This window comes from Budorcas taxicolor, chromosome 21, assembly GCF_023091745.1.
Source record: "Budorcas taxicolor isolate Tak-1 chromosome 21, Takin1.1, whole genome shotgun sequence".
Taxonomy (NCBI): Eukaryota; Metazoa; Chordata; class Mammalia; order Artiodactyla; family Bovidae; genus Budorcas; species Budorcas taxicolor.
The window spans coordinates 45,253,249-45,275,038 of NC_068930.1; the positions used below are offsets into that span (position 1 = coordinate 45,253,249).

The 21,790-nt window shown below is 37.2% G+C and overlaps 1 protein-coding gene across 1 annotated transcript in view; it reads left to right on the top strand.

Annotated features, from left to right (window-relative positions):
* SCFD1 (sec1 family domain containing 1) overlaps nt 1-21,790 on the top strand; it is a 110,140-nt gene that overhangs the window by 74,422 nt on the left and 13,928 nt on the right. The window contains exons 18-20 of the mRNA XM_052659393.1: nt 4,741-4,803; nt 6,645-6,720; nt 20,923-20,976. Coding sequence (XP_052515353.1) covers nt 4,741-4,803; nt 6,645-6,720; nt 20,923-20,976 — 193 coding nt within the window. The remainder of the gene's footprint in view (nt 1-4,740; nt 4,804-6,644; nt 6,721-20,922; nt 20,977-21,790) is intronic.

Below are 21,790 nucleotides of genomic sequence, written 5' to 3' on the forward strand. Positions count from 1 at the left end.
CAACTTGTCTCCAAACAAAGTCCCAGAGTTCTCTTACTCTAGCAATGAAGATGAATTCTATGATACAGATGAGTTCCATCAGAGTGGCTCATCCCCAAAACACTTAATAGATTCCTCTGGATCTGTGGATCCAGTCTTGACACACAGCTGCTCGGGAAATAGTCTAAAGGCCCAGATACCACAGAATCACTTAATTCTTCCATGTCCAGTGGAACAAGTGATGCTGACCTTTTTGATTCACGTGATGATAGAAATGATGCAGGGGAGGCAGGGTCAGTGGAAGAGCACAAGAGCATTATCATGCATCATTGCACTTGGATCTTACAAAGGTAGTTCTTCCAACATTTATTCTTGAAAAAAGATCTCTTTTAGAAACATATGCAGAGTTTTTACACATCCGGTCCTGTTTGTGAGTATTAGTGACCAGAGAATGCCAGAGACCAAATGGTTCAGGTTGTGAAATGGTATCTCTCAAGCTTTCACGCAGGAAGGAAAGAATTGGTTATCAAAAAGCCATACAACCCCATTTTGGGAGAAATCTTTGAGTGTCAGTGCACATTACCAAATGATACTGAAGAGAATGCAGAGCTAGTTTCAGAAGGACCAGTTCCCTGGGTTTCCAAGAATAGTGTAACATTAATGGCTGAGCAGGTTTCTCATCATCCGCCCATTTCAGCCTTTTATGCTGAATGTTTTATTAAGAAGATACAATTCTGTGCTCATATCTGGACCAAATCAAAATTCCTTGGGATGTCATTTGGAGGTGCACAACGTAGGGCAGGGCTGTGTCTTGTGTCTAGAGCATGGTGAACATTACATTCTCACATTCCCCAGTGGTTACGGCAGATCTATCCTCACAGTGCCCTGGGTGGAACTAGGTGGAGAAAGCAATATTAATTGTTCCCAAACTGGCTATAGTGCAAATATCATCTTCCACACTAAACCTTTCTATGGGGCCAAGCAGCACAGAAATTCCCTGAGATTTTTTCTCCAAATGACAAGAAGTCTTTTCTGCTCAGTTGCAGGGGAATGGAATGGTGTAATGTATGCAAAATACTCAACAGGGAGAAATACAGTTTTTATAGATACCAAGAAGTTGCCTATAATGAAGAAGAAAGTGAGGAAGCTGGAAGATCAGAATGAATACGAATCCCACTGCCTTTGGAAAGATGTCACTTTCAACTTAAAAATCAGAGACATTGATGTAGCAGCTGAAGCCAGGTATAGACTTGAAGAAAGACAAAGAGCAGAAGTCCAAGAAAGGAAGGAAAAGGAAATTCAGTGGGAGACAAGGTTATTTCATGAAGATGGAGAATGCTGGATTTACGATGAACCATTACTGAAACGTCTTGGTACTGATTAGGTTGGGAAACACAAAGTTTGCTCCTGGTTCCAGGGCAGGAGGCATAATTAAGTGACAGTCTTCCTTTGGGAGAGCGTATTCACTCCCTTGTTGCAGTGTTCCTATCTCAGAGATAGTGGACTTTCTGATGCAGATGAACAATTAAAGCAAGCAGAGCTTCCCTTTTTCCTGTCTAGCAGTTATAGTGTTGATTTTGGTCTTGAGAAAAACTTCAGGTTTTGAAGACAAGGTGTCTGCTCTTTTTCCAAATCTCATGGTATAAATCCCAGTCTTAAACTCTGCATTCTAGTACTGCTATTGAGATGTACAACATTTGTTTCCTAGATCATATAATCTTGGGTTCTATATACACATATATATAATATAGCTGGTGCCAGATTTTTCATAAATACTCCATTTACTGTAAATATCAGTTCCTCTGAGTTTTAGAAAATTTAGTGCAATGTATTAAAATCACGTGTTAGGAAATTTCATGGTCTCACCTAAAATGACTTTTATTTTGTAATTGAACTATTATTAAATTGTATCTAACTCTGCCACAGTTTAATACACAATGCTTTTAAGGCTTCATAATTTTCCAACAACCACAAAAAAATCATGTTATGGAAGACTTGTTCAGTGACCACTGGGAAATGGCCATGTATGTTATACAGTGAAAATATAGTTTGATTTGTTTGATAAATAACCTTTGTTGCAGTGACTAGGGACTCTTCTAAACATTAAGAATATAGTAGTGAACATGCTAGGGAAGGCCTTGGCTTTCATTGAATTTACATTTGTGTTGAACAGTATGTCAACAAGCAAATGAATGAGCAGGGTTGTGTTAAACCATATTCACTATATTAACTGATATAAAGAAAATAAAACGAAGTGATAAGATCTTAATTTGTTGGGGGTATTAGCTAAAATTTGTTGAGATCAGGGAAAGCCTCTGGGTAGGCAGCCCTTGAACCAAACTTGGTTTTTATGGTGTAATCCTCTCTTACCTTTCCATTTATCTGCCTGTGTGTGTGTGTGTGTGTGTAGATATACACGTATATACATATAAAGCATAACTAAAATGACATTCACTTAAATGCTAATAATGGGTAAATCCAAGTAGTAGAATTTTTTTTTTTTACCTTTTGGGTTCTTTATTTTCCAAATTTTCTTTAGTAATACCTTTAAATTATTTCTTAAAATAATAATTGTTTTAAGAGTAGGGGATTGAATATGCTTTTTTACCCTCAACTGTATCAAAAAATATGCATAGTATGAGACACGTACCAAGTTGTCAACAGCAGATATCTCTGAATTGTGAGTTTACGAGTGGTTTTTATTATCTATTCTTTTGTTTGTTTTTTCAAGTTTTGCTTTTATTTCATTGCGTTCTTATAAGAAAAGAGGTAGACAAAACAAACCTTAGTTTAACAGAAGGAACTGGAAACCATCTTTTCCAATTTTTATAACATATACAGTTAACACATTTGGTGTGTCATATGTGTCGTTGTGTTTTACGTTATGACTTATGTGGAACTCCCTAATCAAACATTTGATGTTAAAAGAGTGAAGACAATCTTGGGCATCATTTTACATGGTTATAAAATATACAATTTCTGATTTGTAACATTTTTCTTTCTCATTATAAGGGTTATACCAATTTATTGGAGAATATTTTTAAAAACTCAGAAAGGTATAAAGTAAAAATTTACCTGTAATCTCCCCATTCAAAGTCTATAAGTAACCTTTAGTGTTTATCCTTTTATGCATATTACATATTTTTTAATCAGGAAGTCATTGTTACAGATGCAGTTTGTGTTCTAGTTCATCATGCCGGTTTTTCATTGTCTTAAATACAGCAGACCCTAGAACAACCTGGAGGTTAGGGATGCCAACCCTCCATACAGTTAAAACTCAAAGTATTACTTAACAATGGGCTGGCCCTCAGTATCCCTGGTTCCTCATTTGAGGATTCAACCAACCACAAATCATGCAGTACTGCAATATGTATTTATTGACAGAAATGTAAGTGGACCTGCACAGTTCCAAGCCCATGTGGCTTAAGGATCAGCTACAGTCTCCAATGGTTGTATTTAGTATTTGCTTGAATTTCAGCCATATAAATGTAATACTCTTTATTTAACCCTTTATTGCTTAGAGATAACATTTTATATTTAGATATTGTTGTTTCTAGTGAAAAGTAAATTTTTGTTAAAGGCAGAAATTCCAGTCTACTGCTGAAAACCATTGATTCACATCCTCCTTTCTGAACAAAATTGTGACTTTTGTATTTGAAATTTCTCTAATGGTATCAGTAAATGTTTTCCAGATTGAAATAGTATATTTTTAGTGTTTCATCTTCAAATCTTAGTGATTTCCATTCTTTTTTTTTTACTTTCATAAGATGTTCCTATATTTAGATAGATAATTTTTTTTCCATTGACTAAAGCATTGGGAATGATTAGGAATTATAAAAGAATACTGATTTGCATAAAAATATTTATGGCATGCTGTTAAAACATTTAAGAATAGTGTGTACAATATGATACTGATTTTGTTTTTAAATCATATGTGTTGTATATACATACATCAAAAGATTAGAAGAATATATGCCAAAATCTTAACAGTGTTTACTTCTAAGTGGTAGAGGTCTTGTAGGAGCATTCTGTTTTCTATAGTGAACACATTCCTAGAAGGAAAATATTTTTTTAAATGCAGCTAAGTGCCATATTTTTGCCCAGCCTTCAAAAATTCTATAGCTATAAAAACATTCTGTATGTTTAGAAAGATCTGAAAATAAATGACTGTATGCAGTTCAATATAAAAGTGTGTATGTAACTAAAAAGAAAAATCACTGAGTAGCAGAATTAGAATAGCAATAATAAAGAAAGTGATTTTGAGCTGAATCTTAAAAGGAAATGTACAGTTTTTATTGGATAATACATTGAATCTGTGTCCCCGAAGGACGGGACAGCATGAGTCAAGGCATTTGTCTAGGAATGTGGGAGCATGGAATGTGGAGAACAGTAAAGAGATTAATCAGTACATGATTGTTCTTCTAAAACAGAAAGTCTTTATTTCCTGTTAATGATCCTTAAGTTTGAGGAACTAATAATGAATTAGTGTTTTTTAAAGAATTTCAGTGTTTTGCTAACAGTTGCTCTGTACTTGAACATTATTTTACATGGTTACAGATTATGTAATCAATGTTTTTGTATAATTGTGCTAATTGTACTGAAACATTGTATTAGTTGAAAAATTATTTCCTTTCAGAAACTTCATAGAAAATCTTATGATTAGTACATTTTTTAATGCCTAGTTAGTAAATGTTTTAATGCTGTGATAAAAAATGTTAGCTCAGCTAACTAACTTTTAAATATAACTTTCTTATTTCATAGGGCTTTTGCCAAGATGGCTTCAGCTCCCACCAGCTATGGCAACACCACCACTAAGCCAATGGGGTAAGTATTTTTAATAATTCTGATTGAAGAAGTCTAGTACTCCAGCCATAACTGGAGTTTTATGCCTTGAAAACTGTGTGACATTTCGTGTGCAGAAAGTTTTCGTTGTGATACAGAGCAAATGTCAGCATGCTTTTTGGGTTCCTTAGGTAGGTTAAATTCTAATTCTAAAATGTAAGTTAATGTATTTTACATGGTAGGGCTTCATATGCTTCCTTGTTAAGATATTATGTTTTTCATTTTCAGAAGATACATGAATTTCTATCAGTGTTGATAATACAGACATTCAAGACCTAGCTTCTAGATGGAACTAGGCATACTGCTAAATGATAGAGAGGAAGCACTCAGGGTTGGGTGTGATTTCTGACTCCCGAAAAATCCTGTACAGTATGTGTAATTGTCAAAGGAGCTGAACAAAGTGATTTTGACTGCTCTTTTCAGTACCATACTAGCTTCAAATTCCTGGCTTATTTTTTGGAGCTTAGAACAGAAGCATGAAACTGGAGGAAAACAGGTTTACCCTAGCCCCACTCTGAGCTGCTGATTTTAATGAAACAATTTCCAGAAAACAAAAGCACTTGGCCTAAGGCAGGAACATGTAAGCGCTTGGCAAAATGAATCCAGCTGGCCTCACCTTCAGACAGTGCTGTGCGAGGTACCACCCTTACTCCCTCAGAGTTGCCTGGTACCTGGGAATCACCTCAGAACTAGTCAGTCCAACAGAGATTACATTTTCTTGTTTCTCTTAAAGAAATGATTTCCATCCTGCCCATCTCTTCATTTCAGAGGGGAAGAGGACAGGATAGGGAAAATGAAAAATATATTTGGAAAACTACTTCCATGTATTTAATAAAACAGGCTTTCCAGTTTTCTGTCCTAAAACCTTACTGAATCTTAAAAGCCTATTAGATTTCTTACGGACTTTGTAGTTGAGGATTTTAATAAAATGTGTTATAAGAAAATCTTGGATGATTTGAAGGCCTTCTCTTGCCTTCTAATATCAAAATGCAAGATTTCCATTCTGTCCCACAAAATACCCTTTGATTCCACATAAAAGACTTTTTGAACCACAAATATAAAACCAATATGGTAAGTCATTTGTGTTATTTTTGTTGGTAAAATACAGACACTGGACATTCTTACAGAGTTGAGGTAAAATCCAGTGAGCATTTTGTGCTTTCACATTTTTATATGATAGATTTTGTGTATGAGGCCGCAGAGTATACAGTGCAGGACTAGATCTAGCAGCTATAATATAGAGAATATTGTAATTCCTGACCTATTCACAAACTCCCAGACATACTTGTTCTCCATATGTCAGTGTGTTTTGAACTCCTAAAGCAAGTCGTCTTAATTACTATCTTTGTTAAATTGAATATAGTTGATTTACAATGTTGTGTTAATTTTTGCTGTACAGAAAAGTGATTCAGTTATACATGTATATACTTTTCTTTAATATTCCGGATTACTATCTTTAATACATTGTTTTAACATTAGGAGAGTCGGGAAATTCAAAGAATTCTCTTTAGCTAATAATTTGCCTAAATATTGATATGTAGCTAAGGCTTAGCAGTTAAAATGTTCATTTTGAGGACAGCACTCTAATTTTACATCTTATTGACTAGTCAGAATGTTTTATTAGTGTTTTATTGTTAAATAAATTTGTGGCAGTGATATCCATGGAAGTTAGACATTCTCAGGTCACTTCTGCTCAATGAAAGCAAAGGTGGTAGGCACAGTGAGCTTCATCAGCATGTGTTGTGTAATCAGACAAGTATTTTATCTGTAATTAATCAGAGAGAAAATTTATACTTAGTGCAGTGCTCTTCTTTTGCACCTAGTCTCTTATCACGAGTCATGAATACCGGATCACAATTTGTGATGGAAGGAGTGAAGAACCTGGTATTGAAACAGCAAGTAAGTACAGCTGTTAGAAAATACACTGGTAACTTTTGAATATAAATGTTAACAGGTTGGTTACTTAGCTAGAGCAGCTTCTAGATGTATTCAAGCACAAAATTAGGAATAAAATGAAATCAAGGGGTCCTTTACTGGTATGTTCAAGAATATGAGAGTATTTTACATATATAATTCAGAACTCTATAATTTTATGCTGTTTTAAAAAATTTGCTCTTTTATGTTAATGACATTTTGATTTCCTTTATCAGGTTTGTGAAGATACGTTAACTGAAAACCATGAACTTAATCTTAAAATAATGAACTGTTACATAAATGCATATCATTTAAGTTTCAACATATATTAGGAGAATATTAAGTTAATAGTCTAAAAGCCTGTGTAAATTAAAAGTATTTTAAATAGAATTTGTGTTTGGGAATAATGCAACTATAGCTTGATTTCACATTTCATTTTGGAATAATAGTTTTAAACATAAGACTTTTAATGGTGTTTGTATTTCCATTGTTTTTCTGTTATTCTAATATATAGATATTTCTGCTTCAGAGTGATCATTAATTGCTTTGGCTTCTTTTCAAACTGAACTTGTTTTTAACTTTTTGTTATGGAAATTTTCAAATACACATTAGTATGTCAAGCTCTCCTGAACCCTTCACCAAGATTCAGTACCCGACATGGTGCCATTCTTGTTTCATCTTCCCCACTTATATTATTTATTTGTTTTTAGGGACATTTTAAGGCAAATCTGAGACATAATATTTCACACATAGATACTTCAGTTTGTGATGAGAGGATTTTAAAGGCCAATTCAGAAAAGAAATAAGAGTATCCGTTATACAGATCTGAATATTGTTTACTTGTTTTCAGAATAAACTAGATCTCTGTTTCTCTGAACTTCTTCCACATTTTTTAATCTTTCTTACTATATTTACCTGTGGTATTTTGTATTGATGTTGTTTATATTTTCTTTTTCTCCCACTTTTATTGAGATATAGTTGGCATGCATTGTTTCTTGTTTTGCTTTTTTGTTTTTGGCTGTGCTGGGCTTCATCCCTAGTTGCAATACGTGGGCTTCCCATTGAGGTGGCTCCTCCTGTCGGGCGTGGGCTCTGGGGCACGGGGACTTCAGTAGTTGCAGCGCTCAGGCTCTGAAGCACGGGTTCAGTAGTGGAGGTACACAGGCTTATGAGTTGCCCCAGAGCTTGTGGGAGCTTAGTTCCAAACCAGGGGACCAAACCCATGTCCCCTGCATTGGCAGGCAGATTCCTAACCACTGGACCACCAGGGAAGCCCCAACATGTAGTTTTACTTCTTGACAGCAAGAAATTTTTTTCCCCATCTTTGAATTTTCCATAGCAGTGTTTCTTAAGTAAGTATTCAATTTTTGTTTGAATAAGTAAATAACATTGTATTGTAAAAACCTGTAGTGTTAATGAAGAACAGTGAAAAATCTTAATTTTTTAAGATTGAATTAAAAGGCAGATTACTTCCTAACTTTCCTTCAGAGACATTCCAGATTGCATTACTTTCTAAGTACTTGGGAACACTTTTTAGCTTAATTATCCCTCTTCAGAATTATTTTCAGTCCTTCCCCTCTGTGTTTCTTCTGGTAAAAGGCCACTACTGAATACTTAATCCACTTTCTAACTGGTTCACAGTACTTCTGTGAGCCGGTTTATCTTTATTCTCTTGGACTGCTAAAGGTGAAAAGGCATAAAAACAGGTTGGACACGTTAGTGCCCAACATACTGTACTTACAGTTGAACCCAGCACTTGTTAAAAAAGAAGTTACTCACGACAGTTGTTAAAGTACAGTAAGGCAGACTTTATTCAGGGGGACCATTGTGAAAGACCATCGTTGGGACCACTGCAGTGGGGTTTTGAAGTGTAGGAGAGAGATTGGGCTTAACTCCAAATATATCAGGGAGACATGGAAAATCAGAGCTCAGTAGCAGGGTGTAGTTATCGGTGGATGGAAAATTACTTAGGGAAAATATCAGGGCTAAAGGAAGATTCTGGCTAAACCAGCCTAATGGGATTCTTGATGAAGGCAGGCTAATGTAATTGGACATCACCTGAGAGGTGGTAAAAGGTGAGGAAACCAAAAAGATATGAAGGATGGGATGATACCAGGGAGATGTGGGTTCTGGCTATAAACTGACTTAGCAGATTTCTTTCTAAAAGTGATGCAAAGATGGACACAGAAGTCCAAAAGTCAAGGCCCAGTTGAAAAAGAGTTTGGAGAGCCTCCAGAAAGAGTAGAGTCTTGTCTAGGAGAGAATCTAGTCATGCCACTCTGCTTATCATCAACCTGGACAGAATGATGTTATATGTGAGACAGAGGAGGAACCACTAGTTTCTAAGATTCTGTCTGACTTTTGTCAGACACACTGGCTGTTGTATGAGTTTGTTGTTGTTCAGTTGCCAGGTTGTGTCCTACTCTTGGCCTCATGGACTGAGCACACCAGGCTTCCCTGCCCCTCACCATCTCCCGGAGTTTGCCCAAGTTCATGTCCATTGAATAAGTGATGCCATCCAACCATCTCATCCTCTGTTGCCCCCTTCTCCGTCTGCCTGAAATCTTTCCCAGCATCAGGGTCTTTTCCAGTGAGTCAGCTGTTTGCATCAGGTGGCCAAAGTATTGGAGCTTCAGCTTCACCATCACTTCCAAAGAGTATTCAGGGATGATTTCCTTTAAGATTGACTGGTTTGATCTCCTTGCTTTCGAAGGGACTCTTAAGAGTCTTTTCCAGCCCCGTGGTTCAAAAGGATCAATTCTTCGGTGCTCTGCCTTCTTTATTGTCCAGCTCTCACATCTGTACATGGCTACTAGAAAGACCATAGCCTTGACTATACGGACCTTTGTTGAAAAAGTGCTGTCTCCACTTTTTAACACACTGTCTAGATTTGTCATAGCTTTCCTTCCAAAAAGTAATCATCTTCTAATTTCATGGCTGCAGTCACCATCCCTAGTGATGTTAAAGCCTAAGAAGAGGAAATCTGTCACTACTTCCACCTTTTCCCCTTCTGTTTGCCGTGAAGTTTTGGGGCTAGATGCCATGATCTTCAGTTCAGTCGCTCAGTCGTGTCTGACTCTTTGCAATCCCAAGAATCGCAGCACGCCAGGCCTCCCTGTCCATCACCAACTCCCGGAGTTCACTCAAACTCACGTCCATCAAGTCCGTGATGCCATCCAGCCATCTCATCCTCTGTTGTCCCCTTCTCCTCCTGCCCCTAATCCCTCCCAGCAACAGACTCTTTTCCAATGAGTCACCTCTTCACATGAGGTAGCCAAAGTACTGGAGTTTCAGCTTTAGCATCATTCCTTCCAAAGAACACCCAGGGCTGATCTCCTTTAGAATGGACCGGTTGGATCTCCTTGCAGTCCAAGGAACTCTCAAGAGTCTTCTCCAACACCACAGTTCAAAAACATCAATTCTTCGGTGCTCAGCCTTCTTCACAGTCCAACTCTCACATCCATACATGACCACTGGAAAAACCATAGCCTTGACTAGATGGACCTTTGTTGGCAAAGTAATGTCTCTGCTTTTCAATATGCTATCTAGGTTGGTCATAAGTTATTTATTCTTAATTGAAGGATAATTGCTTTCCAGTATTGTGTTGGTTTCTACCAAACATCAATATGAATCAGCCATAGGTATACTCATGTCCCCTCCCACTTGAACATCTCTCCCACCTCCCACCCCTCTAGGTTGTTACCAAGTTAGGTTTGAGTTCCCTGAGTCATACAGCAAATTCCCATTGGCTATCTTGTAGTATTGAGTTTTAAACATGCTTTTCCACTCTCCTCCTTCACCCTCATCAAGAGGGTCTTTAGTTCCTCCTCACTTTCTGCCATTAGAGTGGCACATATCTAAGGTTATGTGATATTGTTGATATTTCTCTTTCCAATCTTGATTCCAGCTTGTAACTCATCCAGCCATTTCTCATGATGTGCTCAGCATACAAGTTAAGTAAACAGGATGACAATAAACAGCCTTGTCATACTCCTTTTTCGATCGTGAACCAGTCAGTTGTTCTATACAGAGCTGTAACTGTTGCTTCTTGGCCCACACACAGATTTCTCAGGAGACAGGTAAGATGGTCTCCTATTCCTCTCTCAGTGGAAACAGTGGCTGACTTTATATTTTGGGGCTCCAAAATCACTGCAGATGGTGACTGCAGCCATGAAGTTTAAAGACGCTTACTCCTTGGAAGGAAAGTTATGACCAACCTAAACAGCATATTCAAAAGCAGAGACATTACTTTGCCAACAAAGGTCCATCTAGTCAAGGCTATGGTTTTTCCAGTAGTCATGTACGGATGTGAGAGTTGGACTATAAAGAAAGCTGAGCACAGAAGAATTGATGCTTTTGAACTGTGGTATTGGAGAAGACTCTTGAGAGTCCCTTGGACTGCAAGGAGATCTAACCAGTCCATCCTAAAGGAGATCAGTCCTGAATGTTCATTGCAAGGACTGATGTTGAAGCTGAAACTCCAATATTTTGGCCACCTGATGTGAAGAGCTGACTCATTTGAAAAGACCCTGATGCTCGGAAAGATTGAAGGCAGGAGGAGAAGGGGACGATGGAGGATGAGATGGTTGGATGGCATCACCGACTCAATGGACATTAGTTTGAGTAAACTCCAGGAGTTGGTGATGGACAGAAAGGCCTGGCGTGCTGCGATCCATGGAGTCACAAAGAGTCAGACACAACTGAGCAACTAAACTGAACTGAAGAGTTTTCTACAGTTTGTTATCCACACAGTCAATTTCTGGAATTCTCTTGCCTTCTCTGTGATGTTGGCTATATGATCTCTAGTTCCTCTGCCTTTTCTAAACCCAGCTTGAACATCTGGATGTTCTCAGTTCACGTACTGCTGAAGCCTAGCTTGAAGGATTTTGAGCATAACCTTGCTAGCATGGGAGGTGAGGGCAATTGTCTGGTGGGTTGAGCATTCTTCAGTGCTGCCTTTCTTGGAAATTGGGATGAGGATTGACCTCTTCCAGTTTTGTGGCCACCGCTGGGTTTTCTAAATTTGCTGACATAATGTGTACAGCACTTAAACGGCATCATCTTTTAGGATTTAAATAGCTCTGCTGGAATTCCATCACTTCCACTAGCTTTATTGGCAGCAGTGCTTCCTAAGGCCCACCTGACTTCACACTCCAGGATGTTTGGCTCTGAGTGAGAGACTACACCATTGTGGTTATCTGGGTTATTATACTTTTTTTGCATAGTTCTCCTTTCCATCTCTTCTTGATCTCTCCTGCTTCTGTTAGGTCTCTACCATTTCTGTCCTTTATTTGGCCCATCTTTGGATGGAATGTTCCTTTGATATTTCCAGTTTTCTTGAAGAGATCTCTGTTCTTTCCTCTATATCTTTCCAGTGTTCACTGAAGAAGGCCTTCTCTTGTTTCTCCTTGCTCTTCTCTGAAGCTGCATTCAGTTGGGTGTACCTTTCCCTTTCTCCCTTACTTTTCGCTTCTGTTCTTTCCTCGGCTATTCGTAAAACCTCCTCAGACAACCACTTCGCCTGCTCGTATTTCTTTCTTTTGGGGATGGTTTTGCTCGCTGCCTCCTGTGTAGTATCACGGACCTCTGTCCATAGTTCTTCAGGCACTCTCTTTACTAGATCTAATCCCTTGAATCTCTTTGTCACCGCCACTGCATATTCATAGAGAATTTGATTTAACTTGTACCTGACTGGGCTAGTGGTTTTGCCCACTTTCTTTAAGCCTGAATTTTGCTATAAGGAGGTGATGATCTGAGCCACAGTCAGCTCCCAGTCTTGTTTTTGCTGACTGTATAGAGCTTCTCCATCTTTGACTACAAAGAATGTGATCAGTCCGATTTCAGTATTGACCATTTGGAGATGTCCATATGTAAAGTTGTCTGTTGTGTTGAAAAAGAGTGTTTGCTATGACCCATGTGTTCTCTCTTGGCAGAATTCTGTTAGCCTTTGCACTGGTTCATTTTGTACTTCAAGGCCAAACTTGCCTGTTACTCCAGGAATCTCTTGACTTCCTACTTTTGCATTCCAATCCCCTATGATGAATAGGACATTTTTTGTGTGTGTGTTCTAGGAGGTCTAGGTCTTCATAGAAATGATCAATTTCAGCCTCTTAGGAATTGGTAGTTGGGGCATAGACTTTGATTACTGTGATTCTGAATGGTTTGCCTTGGAAATGAACTGAGATCATTCTGTCATTTTTAAGGTTGCCTCCAAGTACTGCATTTCGGACTCTTGTTGATTATCAGGGCTATTCCATTTCTTCTAAGGGATTCTTGCCCACGGTAGTAGATATAATGGTTATCTGAATTAAATTCACCCATTTCCATCCATTTTAGTTCACTGATTCCTAAGATATTGATGTTTACTCTTATCATCTGCTTGACCATGTCCAGTTTACCTTGATGCATGGACCTAACATTCCAGGTTCCTATGCAGTACTTTTCCTTACAGCATCGGATTTTGCTTTCATCACCAGACACATCCACAATGAGTGTTTTTCTGAAATGACCCAGCCTCTTCCTTCTTTCTGGAGCTATTAGTAGTTGTCCTCTGCTCTTCCTCCATAGCATATTGGAAACCTTCTGACCTGGGGGGCCTCATCTTTTGGTGTCACAGCATTTTGCCTTTTTAAGGTTTATCCGGTTCTCACAAGTAGCACGCAGGAGTGGTTTGTCATTCCCTTCTCCAGTGGATCACGTTTTGTCAAAACTGTCCACTGTGACCCATCTATCTTGGATGGCCCTACATGGCATGGCTCAGAGCTTCATGGAGTTATGCAAGCCCCTTTGCCACAACAAGGCAGTGATTCATGATGGGGATTGTGCAACTATGTGTAGTTAAATTTAGTTTTAAGGAGAATTCATATTTTGCTGTTGGAAGGAAATCCCAGTAGTAAAATTCCCTAAACAAAGGAATCCTTTCACAAATAACTAATAGCGTGGAGAAATTACAGGCTTCAATCTTTTAAATGACCATATTTACTCTTTGAACTTATTACCTTAGAGTCACATGATGTACATCCCTAAATGACGCCTGTAAGAAGTACCTAAACTGATTCACTTAAATATTTTCTTGTGCTAACAAAAAATTTGTTTTATTTGAAGTTTGCAAAATATAAAAACGGGTTATCTTCTGTGACCTCAAACCTTCCTGTTCTTAACATTGCATATAACATACTGCTTTCATATAGGCAGTTTTTCATTTACAGAAGTAAAATTTGAAATGATTGGTGGTTACTTGTTTCTACATCACATTTCTGTTACCACTGCTAGGAGAGAGCCAGACCAGTGTTGTTCTATTTTAATAGATGTTCAGAAGACTTTTTAGGTTCAGAATTCAAGGAAATATTCACTGATTTGGGAGACATTGGTTATTGATTGGGTGATAGTGGTTCATTGTAAATGTGAAGTAAAAATAAAAGTATTATAAAACAGTAAATTCAGTATGTTTTAACAAAATAGAAGATACTCATGGGTATATAACTAGGTTTTAAATGTTAGTTTTTCTAGGTGAGAATATTCATCTCTGATTTACTTCTGTATGATAAATTACTAGAATTGAATTATGGAATCAAAAGGATGAACATTTCTAATTGTCCTTGGTAAATATTACCAAATTGCCGTTCAGAAAAGATGTACCAACATGCAGTGATTTACAGTGCTTGTTTCTCTACATCCCTCCCAGACCTGAACCTGTGTGTATGTGTTGGTGTGTAATCTTTGTAAATTCAGTGCTTTTAAAAAGTCCCTTGCTCTAGAAATATTTAGCCATTTTTAATTCATGTTGATGTATGGCAAAACCAATACAGTATTGTAAAGTAAAAGAAGTAAAATAAATTAAAAAAATAAATAAAGTTACACTGTCCTAATGTTTTAAAATTTAGAGGAACTGCTACAGGTTTTAAGACATCTGGGGCAGGTTGGGAACTGAGAAAAGAGACATCAGAGAAGAAGACTGGTAGAGATGAATTCTTTGTTTCACGCTTGTAAAATTCTAATTTATGCCTCACATCTCTAAATACTGGTTTGGATTTTTTTTATCTGAATAAACATTTTAAGTTATAAAAATATATAGATAGAAATAATAGGATGTTTTGTCATGTCCAGTTTTCTAGGTCACTTATAAGAGCTTTTTATACCTTTTTGTTTCTTGGGCAGCATAAGTTTTATGCATCACAAGTATCAGCTATCACATAAAACCACTGGAATGATCTTTGCAGGTTTGGAATATATTTATGTGAGGACAGTTGTTCAGTTCAGTCGCTCATTGTATCCGACTCTTTGCAGCCCCCTGGACTGCAGCACGCCAGGCTTCCCTGTCCATCACCAACTCCTGGAGTTTACCCAAACTCATGTCCATTGAGTTGGTGATGCCATCCACCCATCTCATCCTCTGTCGTCCCCTTCTCCTCCTGCCATCAATCTTTCCCAGCATCAGGGTCTTTTCCAATGAGTCAGCTCTTCGCCATCAGGTAGTCAAAGTATTGGAGTTTCAGCTTCAACATCAGTCCTTCCAATGAACACCCAGGGCTGATCTCCTTTAAGATGGACTGGTTGGGTCTCCTTGCAGTCCAGGGGACTCTCAAGAGTCTTCCCCAACACCACAGTTCACCACAGAAGCATCAATTCTTCAGTGCTCAGCCATCTATATGGTCCAACTCTCACATCCATACATGACTACTGGAAAAACCATAGCTTTGAGTATACAGATCTTTGTCAGCAGAGTAATAGCTCTGCTTTTATGCTCTTTTAATGGTATCTAGATTTGTTGTAGCTTTTCTTTCAAGGAGCAAGCAAGCGCCTTCTAATTTCATGGCTGCACTCACCATCTGTAGTTATTTTGGAGCCCAAGAAAATAGTCTGCCACTGTTTCCATTCTTTTCCCCATCTGTTTGCCATGCAGTGATGGGACCGGATGCCATGATCTTAGTTTTTTGAATGTTGAATTTTAAACCAGCTTTTTCACTCCTCTTTCACCTTAATCAGGAGACTCTTTAGTTCCTCCTTATTTTCTGCCATAAGGGTGGTGTCATCTGCATATCTGAGGTTATTGATATTTCTCCCAGCAGTCTCAATTCCAGCTTGTGCTTCATCCATCCCAGCATTTCGTATGATGTACTCTGCATATAAGTTAAATAAGTAGGGTGACAACATGCAGCCTTGCCATACTCCTTTTCCCAGTTTGGAACCAGTCCATTGTTTCGTGTCCCGTTCCAACTATTGCTTCTTGACCTCCTTGCCAGTTTCTCAGGAGGCAGGTAAAGTGGTCTGGTATTCCCATCTCTTTAAGAATGTTCCACAGTTTGTTGTAGTGTGAGGCTGCATAATTTGAAACTCTTCTGTTTCACTTTGACTTGTTTACTAAAGTAATAACCTCTTTTAAAAATGAATTGACAAGAGATAAATTGCAAGCAGTGGAATTCAGTAGATTTAAAAAGACATAAAAGCAATCACCTAATTGTAATATATAGCCCTTATTAAGATTATAATGTGAACAGGGAAATGTAAGAAATTTATGGCACAAGAAAAGTTTGATACTGACTGCATATTGGTCTGTATTAAGAAATATTTGTTGATTATTTTAGGTGCAGTGGTAGTCTTACAGGGCTTTTCTGTTTTTTTTTAGGAGTTTTCTATTTTAGAGATATATACAGAAACGTGGTTGTTCAGTCACAGTCATGTTTGACTTTTTGCGACCCCATGGACTGCAGCACACCAGGCTTCCCTGTCCTTCACTGTTTCTTGGAGTTTTCTCAAACTCGTGTCCATTGAGTTGGGTGATGCCATCCAGCCACCTCATCCTCTGCCGCCTCCTTCTCCTTTTGCCTTCAATCTTTCCCAGTATCAGGGACTTTTCCAGTTAGTCTTGATGCTCTTCACATCAGGTGGCCAAACTGTTGGCGCTTCAGAATCAGACCTTCCAGTATTCAGGTTTGATCTCCTTTTGGATTGACTAGTTTGATCTCCTTGCAGTCTAAGGGATTCTCAAGAGTTTTCTGCATCAGCACAATTCAGAAGCATCAGTTCTTTAGTGTTCAGCCTTCTTTATGGCCCAACTCACCATACATGACTACTGGAAAAACCATAGCTTTCACTATATGTATCTTTGTCGGCAAAGGGTTATCTGTGCTTTTTAATACACTGTCTAGGTTTGTCATAGCTTTCCATCCAAGGAACCAAGCATCTTTTAATTTCATGGCTGCAGTCTCTGTCCACAGTAATATTGGTGCCCGAAAAAAGAAAATCTGTCACTGTTTCCACTTTTCCCCTTCTGTTTGCCATGAAGTGACGGTACAAGATGCCATGATCTTAGGTTTTTGAATGTTGAGTTTCAAGCCAGCTTTTTTACTTTCTACTTTCACCTTCTTCAAGAGATTCTTTAGTTCCTCTTCATTTTCTGCCTTTAGAGTGGTATCATCTGCATATCTGAGGTTGTTGATGTTTCCCCTGGCAGTCTTGAAACCAGCTTGTGATTCATCCAGCTCAGCATTTCACATGATGTACTCTGCATGTAAGTTAAATAAGCAGTGTGACAATGTACAGCCTCGTTGAACTCCTTTCCCAATTCTGAATAAATCCATTGTTCCATATCTGGTTCTCACGATTGCTTCTTGACCTGCAAGACAGGTTTCTCAGAAGACAGATTATTGCCAAAATGATTTGATATTGGGGGGTTGTTTTAAAACAGCCTAGGAAGTGGGGAGTAGGTGAGAATACAAATAAAACAAGAATTTGTCATAAGTTAATAATTGTTAAAACTGCACAAAGACAGAAATATAGATCAATGGAACAAAATAGAAAGCCCAGAGATAAATCCACACACATATGGACACCTTATCTTTGACAAAGGAGGCAAGAATATACAATGGAGTAAAGACAATCTCTTTAACAAGTGGTGCTGGGAAAACTGGTCAACCACTTGTAAAAGAATGAAACTAGATCACTTTCTAACACCATACACAAAAATAAACTCAAAATGGATTAAAGATCTAAATGTAAGACCAGAAACTATAAAACTCCTAGAGGAGAACATAGGCAAAACACTCTCCGACATAAATCACAGCAGGATCGTCTATGATCCACCTCCCAGAATTCTGGAAATAAAAGCAAAAATAAACAAATGGGATCTAATTAAAATTAAAAGCTTCCGCACAACAAAAGAAAATGTAAACAAGGTCTTCTTGCTTGAAAAGACAGTCTTCTGAATAGGAGAAAATAATAGCAAATGAAGCAACTGACAAACAACTAATCTCAAAAATATACAAGCAACTTATGCAGCTCAATTCCAGAAAAATAAACGACACAATCAAAAAATGGGCCAAAGAACTAAATAGACATTTCTCCAAAGAAGACATACAGATGGCTAACAAACACATGAAAAGATGCTCAACATCACTCATTATCAGAGAAATGCAAATCAAAACCACAGTGAGGTACCATTTCACGCCAGTCAGAACGGCTGCTATCCAGTGTCATTCTATTTCTGAAACAGTTTCCAAAAACAATGAAAAATATGCTTGTTGTTGTTCAGTCGCTCAGTCATGTCCAACTCTTTGAGACCCCTTGGACTGCACCACTCCAGGCTTCCTTGTCCATCACAAACTCCCGGAGTTTACCCAAACTCATGTCCATTGAGTCGGTGATGCCATCCAACCATCTCATCCTGTGTCTCTCCCTTCTCCTCCTGCCCTCAATCTTTCCCAGCATCAGGGTCTTTTCCAATGAGTTGGCTCTTTGCATCAGGTGCCCAGAGAATTGCAGCTTCAGCTTCAGCATCCGTCCTTCAAGTGAATACTCAGGTTTGATTTCCTTCAGGATTGACTGGTTTAAAAACATGCTTGGGAATTTTTTAAATAATGGGCTTTCATATGAGTAAATCTTATTTATACCTCTTTTATTGAGGTACACAATTGTTTTGTGTCTTTAAGATGAGTGAACAGACCATCTGCTGAGTGAAGAAAATTATATGGTTTTGTTATGCTGTTTTCTGTCTATTAGCTGCCACAGTTCAGTTATTTCAATTAGAATTTTAAGGATGGGGAACCTGATGGGCTTGGGATTGCAAGAGTTGAACATGACTTAATAACTAAACAACATTATCTTGCATATAAATTACTATCAATATAAGATTGAGTCTTTAAATCACTAACTCAATTCAAGTCTTCATTTAGGCTAGGCAGAGCATTAGTTGGTGACAGAGATCTCAGAAGTTGTTTCCTGAAGTACTCTTTCTTAAGCCTTTAAAGACACTGTATATTTCTTTTATCATTCTCTACACTGGCAGTTTTCCTTAATCTGTGACAATCTGTGAATCTGTGACACAGATTCTGTGACAGTCTGTGAATATTGTATAGCGTGGCAGTGGTTGATGACTCTTTCAGTGTTACCTGGTTGTAAAGACCAAACACAAACATAAAGAATAGTCTCTGGGCTCTTAAACTTTTGAACTGTTCTGCTAGAGAGAAATTTTTCTAGTGTTTTTTAATGACCTGTTCACTGGTAGGTTTATCTTCAGATACAGCAGAGCTATTAAATACAAAGTAAAATTTAATTTTTACTTTTATGCTAAAGGAAATATTCAATTTTCCAGTTATTTTTGCGAACACAATAAAAGTAATATGACTCTTATGGCTTTACCAGTTATATAAAATCTTTAGTGAATTTTTCTCCATTCCACATACCTAATAACGTAGTACAGTTCAGAGTTAAATGTAAATTAGAGAAACAGATATAAAATTAATTTTAGTAAAATGCTATAATGTTGTCTTGCTCCAGAATTCTTTTATTATTTCTTCCTGCTTTGTTACAGAGTACGTCATCTTTTGTTGGTGTTACTAAGAATAAATATGTAACTATAGTTTTCTTAAAGCATTTTTAAGATTTAAATCTGTACCCAGTTATTCTTTAGAGAAGGGTGTGATTTAGGCTTACATTGTTAAGTGAACAAACTCAAGTTTATTTGAAACAAAACTTAAAGGGCACAATTTTGGGCCACCTTTTTTCAAATAGAATTTTAAATAGAATTCAGGAGGCGCATTCAGTCAGCTTGAACATTTGGTGCTTGTGTTTATATTGAGTTCCTGGCCAACAGAAATATCTAGAGTATGATGAAATAACTTTAATTTTACTTGCCTGAGGTTACCTGAAAAGATTTTTACTTGCAAACTTAGAAAAAGAAAAAAGAAATGCATATTTTCTGTCTGGGCAAAGCACCGTTTTCCTTAGTGATAGTCCATTTTAGTAATAGTAAAATGTTTTATGACCTAAAGAAAGTAAAACTTGTGAAATGGTAATGTGTTATCTACAATTACGTGAATAATGAGATTTAAGGTTGCCTCTGTTATATGAAATCTCCACGATACAAGATGATTCTTTCCAGAATATTCTCTACAGTTCACAAAGGAAATATCAGTTTAAATGGGCAGAACACCATTCCAGTAGAAATGAACTTTGAATAGGCATAATAGTCACTTAGAAAATTTTTTGTACCCAATGTGTTACATTCAAAATAGTGGTTCAAATGGTCAGATTGAAATAGAACAGTACAATTTCTTATTACAATGCATGTAAGCATGTCAAGAGGCAATCTTCTGTCAACACCAGTATTATATATTTCATGTTCAAAGTGGAACTTGTTTGTAAGAAGACAGTGCAGTATGTCACTGAAAATTTGGAATCTGTCCGAGGCAAAATTAAAAGTTGTGTATGCATCCATTTCCCCATTTTTATGAAAGAGCACAGTATCTTTTTTGCTTGAAGATTATACATTAGAAATGAAAAGCTGTTAGGTCATTTAATCTCATATATTAATATTTTTGTGAACTACATACTGTGTTTTTAAAGAAACTTAAATATACAGAAAGAAGATGAAAAACAGAGGCAGGGTTCTTAAAAACTTACTAGTATTAAAAAAGCAGATATCCAGCAAAGTAAAAAGCCCAAATATATATTTGTACTAAACCTAGATACACCTACACATTTTTTAAGATTACATTTGGAACCTTGAGCAGTGCCAAAGGTATTTACATCTATGACACCATTCATAGACTATTTAATCTTAGAGTGTGTTTAATTGAAAGGTAGGCATACTGAACTATAGAATGATTAGGTTGTCTTGTTACTAAAGAAGAATTTTGGTGTGTCATTTCTTCTGATATTTAACAAAATACTCAACGATTTCTTCCACAGAATCTACCTGTTACTCGTATTTTAGACAATCTCATGGAGATGAAGTCAAACCCTGTGAGTAGCATATAACACTGTACTTGTAAATTCTTGAGCATACCAAACTACCTATACCAAGGGTGATAAACTCAGTTTGTTGTGGGCTTCATCACAGCAGAGTGCATGAGGGAAAGGAAAGAGTCCACGTCCTCAAACAGCATTTTTTAGCCATTATCACGGATAGTATAAATTGGTTTTTCAGCTACTACATCCACTCTGGCCAGCTCTCATGCAAAGTAAATGTAGATCCATATCCTATGTATATCCTAAGGAGCAAGTTTCTATAAATAAAAGAGAACTAGTGAGCATCAGTTGGTATAATATGAAAAGTACCAGACCAGTTTAATTTTATGAAATTAAATTAGGATAGAAGTACATAGTGAAAAATTTAAGAGCATGTGTTCAGATGGCACTTTTGGGCTAAAAAGTAAATTGGAATTGTTTGATAAAGAGATAAGTGAGTAAATATTGTTAGCATTTACTTAAAAAATGGGTTTTTGAGCTGTTTATAATTCAAGAAGGGAATGTAAAAATCATCACAATCTGTTTCATAAAGCAGCCCATCATGTTACTGTGGCAACTGGAAAGAGAGCGGCTGTCTGGAATAGATCAGAACCCTGGTTTGGGTTGATCTGGGTCACTGTAGACTTGGCATCAAGACTTAGGATACCAGGCTGAGAAACAGAGTAAGAACAGAATCTTCAGATAAATATGTCATTATTTCATATTTGTTAAAACATGGTTATAATAACATTAAAGAAAATAACAAGAACAAATTTTAAAATCTGTCCATGTGAAAACAAAGATACAGTATTACAGAAAAAAAGCCCGG